General features: G+C 37.2%; 1 protein-coding gene across 1 annotated transcript in view; it reads right to left on the bottom strand.

Annotated features, from left to right (window-relative positions):
• Positions 1 to 3,198: 3,198 nt before the first annotated feature.
• NHLRC2 (NHL repeat containing 2) overlaps positions 3,199 to 7,266 on the bottom strand; it is a 31,610-nt gene continuing 27,542 nt past the window's right edge. The window contains exons 10-11 of the mRNA XM_081912162.1: positions 5,384 to 5,609; positions 3,199 to 4,635 (exon numbers count right to left, since the gene is read on the bottom strand). Coding sequence (XP_081768288.1) covers positions 4,379 to 4,635; positions 5,384 to 5,609 — 483 coding nt within the window. The 3' untranslated portion in view covers positions 3,199 to 4,378. The remainder of the gene's footprint in view (positions 4,636 to 5,383; positions 5,610 to 7,266) is intronic.

Genomic DNA, 7,266 nt, shown 5'->3' with positions numbered 1-7,266 from the left:
GTTCAAGATGTTCACTGTGAGGTTAAATCATATTTCCCCCCTTCATCTTACATAATTTTCTGCCTTCTGGATTATGACTTTCAATTTGAGATTTTCTGCTAATGCATATGCTAGTAAAACAAAAAAACAAAATCAGTTCCAGACCTATCTTAATTAAGGACCTCAGCCAGTTTATTTTGATTCAGCTTACTCTAGTTTAATGGAAAGTTAAGTAAGTTAAAGGAAAGCTATCAATTTTACTTCCTCTTCTGTAGCAACAAAACTATATTTTCATTTTGTCTGACAAAGTCTAGGTGCCTTGAAAGAGTTTAAATGTCTTAATAAAACAAACCCACATAAAACTGGACTAGACCTTCAAACTATACTTCTAGTCAACTCTGTTAACAAATGAAAATTATAGAGAGATAAACAGAAAACACACACAAATAGGATGTCCCAAAGTGAAAAACAGCTTAAGTGATGAGTGGCATTTTTTAAGCACCTGCATAGTTGCTTATTGATTTAGCATAAGGTGAACAACCTGCAGTGACCCTCTGGTTCATGTGCTCCCCCCATGATCTCCAGGATGATCATGAGATCAAAAGCTTCTATTTCCACTTTCAATCAGATAGTGTAGCAGGTTGTCCAAACCATAAATCTGCTTAATGTAAACTACTGTTTGCTTAAGCCAGCCAGCTTCATAAACTATGGTTTTAAAACAGGTTGAGGTTAATCTAAGCCAGAAGCAAAAGCTTCTGAATTCCTGCTCATGGCCACTGTAGAAGAGGAGGGGAATATGTGATCCTGAGGCTCACTGTGGTTCATTCTCATCACATTAAGCTATGGTACGCCATGATGTCGGAACCAGGCCAACATGAACCTGTTTATTCAGTTTTATGTCAAGGAGAAGCTAAAATAGGAGGGTGGGGAATAACAGCTCAGCAACACACATTTTATTGATTTTGTTTCAGTGTAATGTTCTGAGGCTGACAGAGTATTTGTACATGTGTACTGCCATTTTTTTACTGCTTTACTCATAGCTATCAGTGTGGTAGGTAGATACAATTCGGGATATCCCCCCCCCCCTTTGCTCTAGGGCTTTTCGCTGGACAATCATTCTGACATGTTTAAAATCGGTATAATAATAATAATAATAATATCTTTATTGTCATTGCCCCCTCTCGGGGACAACGAAATTACTTATGCCATTAAAGAGGTAAAAGAAATAATAAATTACACTTACACAAACATTCCAAGCTGGAGTCCTTACTTTTCTAAGATTTGACAAGTGACTGCCAGCCTTTGAAAATGTTTAGACCACAACAACTGCAAGGTCAATGTTTAAAGCTACTTGATCAGAAAGAAAGTGGTTGAAAAATATAGCAGGTTTTGCAATGTGGGGGAATCGTATGAAGGCTGAAATCCTATATTTACTTACCTTGGAATATCTCCGTTGAACTTACTTCTGAAAAGACCTGTATAGCATAGTACCCTGGTGTCTGGTTTAGGAATAGCCAATGTAGTGCCTTCCAGCTGCTGTTGGACTTCCAACTCCCATCAGCCCCAGCCAACATTGATGAAGGTCAGAAATGATTTGAGTTGTGATCAAATCCAGAAGGAATCACTTTAGTGACTACTTAAAGTGGCCTACTTAAACTGGTTTTTCAAAAGTGTTAGCGATGCAGCCACCTTGCTGCAACTGAACAAGTCCAGAATGCTTATGTAAAGGTCACCTGGAAACCACATGTATCCCATCTTGAGTTCTATGATGGAAGCAAGGCTAGATATAAATGTATTAACTTAATATTAATAACTACTAAATTATACTCTGAATCTATTCTATACCACTAATTTAAAATTATTTTCCACACTCTAAACTTAGTCTTCAATCAAATGCAGTAAAATAAATATAAGTAAACTTAAGAAGATAATGCAACATTTGGCCTTTTTGTAGAAAGCAAATGGCAAATTATCACCTACCCTTAATGGCTTTTATACAAAAGCAATAAATTCACCTTTACTCATAAAAAAGAGGCAAACTAACATTGAGTCCAGAAGAAAGTTATTTTTAGATTCTACTAATATTTTTTTTTTTAAAAAAAGGTTTGAATAAGAAGATTTGGATTCTATGAGCATGTACTCACAATCACATACAAGGACACCTGGCTGTTAACCTATATTAGCCTCTCGGTTTGAAAAAGTTTATAAAACAGACATTTAAAAAGCTCGAATGCAGCTTGTTAGTCCCTAAACATAGATGTATATAAAATAGATACTGAGAGATTAAACACAAAATTCAAGTCTAGATTTTAAATACTGCAGTTCACATATGTTGCATTTCAATAATCCTAATTCTACTGATAGCCAAACAAAACCTTTGTTGCAGATACACAGAATTGCTTAAATCAATATTTTTAGTATCCTGTCCACTTGGAATGGACAGAGCCCATTAATTTCCTGAGCTAAGAGAACAGTTTGACTTAGTGGAGAGTTCTTTGAAAAACAGAAATCTTTTTTAAACCTAGTGATTGAAAACGTGTGAACTGGTTCCTGGATTTTAGCCAACAAAGAATTAAAAAGAGCATTGTAAAAAGGCAGAGAAAATTACATTATTAAAAAAATGAATTACTAATCACTTGCCCTTGACTTGTCACTCTGGAATAGAGCATTTTTCTCTCTGTATTAAAAAAGCTTTAAAAAAGCAAAGAAAATTCTGTATCTATTATTTCTCTGTCACATGCATGAACTTACTTAAGAGTTCCGAAACCTGGCCTGAATGATAGGCCAGGAAGGCTGCTGAACTATTCAATTTTTAGACAGTGCTGGAAGGAATACTGTTATTTTTGGTATTAGAGTGACCTTTTAACTCTCTGCTATGCTGGCAAGTGATTGTGAAGAGGAAAAAAAGCCATACCACACCATATGGTTTCTCCTTCAAACACAAACATTAGACAATTCTTCAGCAACATCTTAAGATAGTTTTAGAGCAGGAAAAGTCTCAGACCAGTATTCTAGCAATTTAACTTCCGAGTGTTAGTGAAGCTGTGAAGTAGTTCAGAAGAATGGTCATTACAATTAACATGCTGCTCCAAGTATATTAAATATGATTTTTCATAGCTTTTGCACAGGAAGATATGCCACTTCGGTGCACATCATTGTGCATATGTGTATCCAGATCTGTCTCTTCAAACATATATAAGATGCTTATTTTGAAAAGCCTTTTACAATTGTGTTTATTCGGGTTTAACATTTTTGCTTTTCTTTATGTAAGGCTGGTGGCAACCAAATGCAAGTATTATTGATTTACTTCCACTGAGCTTTGTGTTAAATCCATCATAGACTCCAGCAACTAGTAATTTTGGTGAACAATGATTTTAATGGCCTCTTGGAAGAACTTGAGTATTATTAACAAATCAATGATAATGATGCCCCAAGACTTTCAAAGTAACATATAAATCTAAGTGATGCTATCAAAAACTGAAATGCCTTTTGTAAAGCATAATGGTGCTAAGGAAACATGTCCATAGCTTTGAATAAAGTCTGGCATAGATACAAAGTGTGGTCAATGTCCATTTGGTTTTAACACAGCACTGCCAAAAATCTGAACAAGAAATCTTAATATTAGGAAATAATAAAATAATTAGCCTAAAATAATTAAATACTGAAGTTTTCACAATTATATGTGAATAGACATGGCAGTTAGCAAAAAAATACAGAATGCCACTGCTAAGTGGATAGGTAGTAGAAAACAAACATGGACCTCTCATAAATTGTTGTCCAGAAAACATAAGGCATAAGTTAGTTTTATATAACTGAGCTTATTTGCATAAAAAATAAGCCTAGCTCACTTTAGGATCATTTCAGAATACACCAGTTCCTTAAATACAAAATATTATGGGGAAAACATACTGTTTTTAATCAAGAAAAATATATATCCACATTTCAACCATTTATTCCAGGAGAAAAATACACTTAGGCTTTTGTTTAGCTCCAAATGAATCTGACCATACTTAATAGCAAATTTCCTATATGATATTACAGTATTGGGTTCCTTGTTAAGATTATCCACTATTCACACAATGACTCAAACCCACTTCTGCATTTATTGCTTATGCTGCAAGAAATAAAGGACTAGAATTTTATTACATTTTGCATGATTCAGCACAATGCGTTTCTACTTCATCTGATCACACTTATCAGAGTTATTTTCCACAAGCTTTCAAGGTGAACTTGGCACCAAACTACATGTCTAAATTTGTTACACTCTGCTGGAAGACCAGAAGTGAAAAGGTGGGGGAAGGGGAAAATCACAAATCAACAAACAATTTATTTCTGTTTTAAAAGTAGGCAGTAGTAAATAAAACATAAATAAGTGCTTTTTTTGTTTGCTTTGGCTTAGTTAAAATGCATATATAAGCTCAATCAGAGATGTTCTACCTTGGCTTGAATTAGCTATGTGGAAAGTCTGGTTGAATGAGACTCCCTTCATCATGCAGGCACTGCTGTCCTTGCTACAGTAATAGAGGCACGCTTTGATTGACAGTACAACTTCAGATGATAGGCAGTTCATGGGTATTCGCAATGGGATTATAGGCTGTTTACAAATGTCCTCAATTTCTCCATATGTGTCCTGTTCATGAAGCAGCCACTCACTGCCTAGAAAAAAAGGTATCCCGTCACTATGTTACGAGTTTTATCTTAATTTGAATGGTGTATTTTCTTCTTTTGTGAAACCTCAATCATAAAATAATATTTTGGTAAGCAAAATATGTGGGCTGGGATTCAAAGAATCAAGAACAGAAGGGGAAAACGCACCAGTGCTATTCTTTTGCACACTTTTTGCAATGGAATATGAGAACATATAAGTGTTACAGTATAAAAAACAGTGAATATGGAAAAGATGGGCTGTGGTGTATAAACCCTAGTGGTCCATAAATAAGTCTTTATAATGAGCGTGTACAAAGTCTTACACAAGAGTTTAAGCAAATCTAGAAACTTCCCCAGATCTAGGGTCACCTTCCTCACCCAGTGCTCTTCTGCTTTGTCAAAAATGAGGTTTTTTTAAGAGTGGGAGAAACTTTCCGCTAGCAGAAGGGCACCAGTCCTAAACTGGCAATTTATCTGAAACATTAGAAGATAACATTATGGCCCATAACAATTCTGATGATGAAACTACAGCAATTTCATCTTGAATGAAAGCAAATAGGTCTGACCAGAATCTGGTTTTATCCAACAGGTATGGGATCTTTTTACGTTAAATCTACAAAACAGAAAAGCTACATAGTGATTTACCTTTTTGACATAGCCTACTGATTTGAAAATAAATGTACTGTGACAGCTTGGCTAAAAGAGCATTAAAAAACTCAACAGATATTTACACTAAAAAGCAACTGAGGTCCCTTACCTTCTGATGTGAGAAACCATGAACTGGGCGCTTCTTCTGTCAGTTTGGTATTTGGAGGAAGGCTGAGTTTCAGTGCAAATTGAAGTGCCTGGCCAGGGCTCACAGTCAGTGAAGGTAGCTGAAGATTTGGAGCAGATTTAGGCAGCTTTGGTAATTTTGTCTTATCAGTCTTTTGCACAGATGGACCATCCTGAATGTCTCCGGTGTTGGCATTCTGGAGAGGTAGCTATCAAAGAAACAGAAAGGAAAGTTCATTTGTTTTGAAGTATAATGTCATATTCTAAGACTTGGAAAAGTCACAGCCAACAGTTTGATATTGTTACTATATAGAAAATACAATAATAACAACCACTGTGAAATCTACAAAACTTCCTTAGGCCTGATCCCTTATTTCAGAGAACGAAGGCCAAGAAGAGGCACCACACTCCATTACAATGCCTGGGGAAACTTCTGATAGGCAGTGAGAATGCATAAATTGAGGTGGATTCCCAACACTATAAAGCAGCCTTTCTCAGTCTTGGGCTCCCAGATGTTGTTGGACTACAATTCCCATCATCCCTGGCTAGCAGGACCAGTGGAAAGGAGGATGGGAGCTGTAGTCCAACAACATCTGGAGGCCACCAAGATGGCTACCCATTCAAATACTGTTTTTTCTTTATCTTAAGATGCCATGAACAATGTTTTAAACAAAAGCTGCTTGTTACAAATTACTATAAAGGAGATTTTACAGAATCTGGCACAATTTATACTTTTCCAGTGTATTTGTCAGCTTTCATGTCAAACAAACGAGTAAATAAATAAATATTACTTCTCTTGGCAGTTTTGACTTGTTTAGATGCAAATGCTTTATAGTCTAAACAGATACTTAGCTCCATTAGTTCAAGAAAATTCACTTGAATTTGTTAAGGAATTTGTTAAGGAAGTATCAGTAGCAGCTGATGAGTGTCATATGGATAAAACCATTCCTTTGAATAGTTTTACCGTACAAAATTTTATTTATAAAAATATTCATAAACTACTCACTCATATATCATGACAGTGTACAACAATATATAGAGGTATATAAAACAAAACCCAAATTATCAGAAAAGTAACCGGCACAACTTGGAAAAAATACTTATATGTAAGTAAGGCAGAGTCAGAACCTGAAGGTGGCTGTAATATTGGCTATAGTTCTTTACGTGAAGTACACTGAACAGTCTTATTTGTTTATCTCCCATGTTAAAAGCTGGGTTAATTTATTTAAACAAGTTTGTCATTGATGCTTCTTCATATGTTTCCTAAACAATGATGGAAATCTGATAACTTTACCAAAGGTTAAGGGTTGAAAACCTGATCCCCATCCTAGAAACTATGTGACAAATTCATGCCTATCAGTAATCTTGTAGGACCAGAGCTGTTGTATGGTGTTAATATCCCAGCCCTATGCAAAAGCTGGTATGTGCCAGGCCATCGAGAAATTAATGAAAGTTAAAGGTGGTACCGTATTTTTCGCACCATAGGACGCACTTTTTCCCCTCCAAAAATGAAGGGGAAATGTGTGTGCGTCCTATGGTGCGAATGCAGGCTTTCGCTGAAGCCTGGAGAGTGAGAGGGGTCGGTGCGCACCGACCCCTCACACTCTCCAGGCTTCGCACACCTCTCCGCAAGCAGCGGGAGCCCAGCGCTGGGCTCCCGCTGCTTGCGGAGAGTTGCCAGCATGCCGAAGCCTGCGCGCGCTGAGCTCAGCGCGCCCAGGCTTCGCGGACCTCTCCGCAAGGAGCGGGAGCGCTCCCGCTGCTTGCGGAGAGTTGCCAGCATGCAGAAGCCTGCGCGCGCTGAGCTCAGCGTGCCCAGGCTTCGCGGACCTCTCCGCAAGGAGCGGGAGCGCTCCCGCTGCTTGT

Source organism: Podarcis melisellensis (assembly GCF_964234715.1).
Source record: "Podarcis melisellensis genome assembly, chromosome: 5".
NCBI lineage: Eukaryota > Metazoa > Chordata > Lepidosauria > Squamata > Lacertidae > Podarcis > Podarcis melisellensis.
The sequence above is the reverse complement of the archived record's forward strand: the minus strand, read 5'-3'. Positions and strand labels throughout refer to the sequence as shown.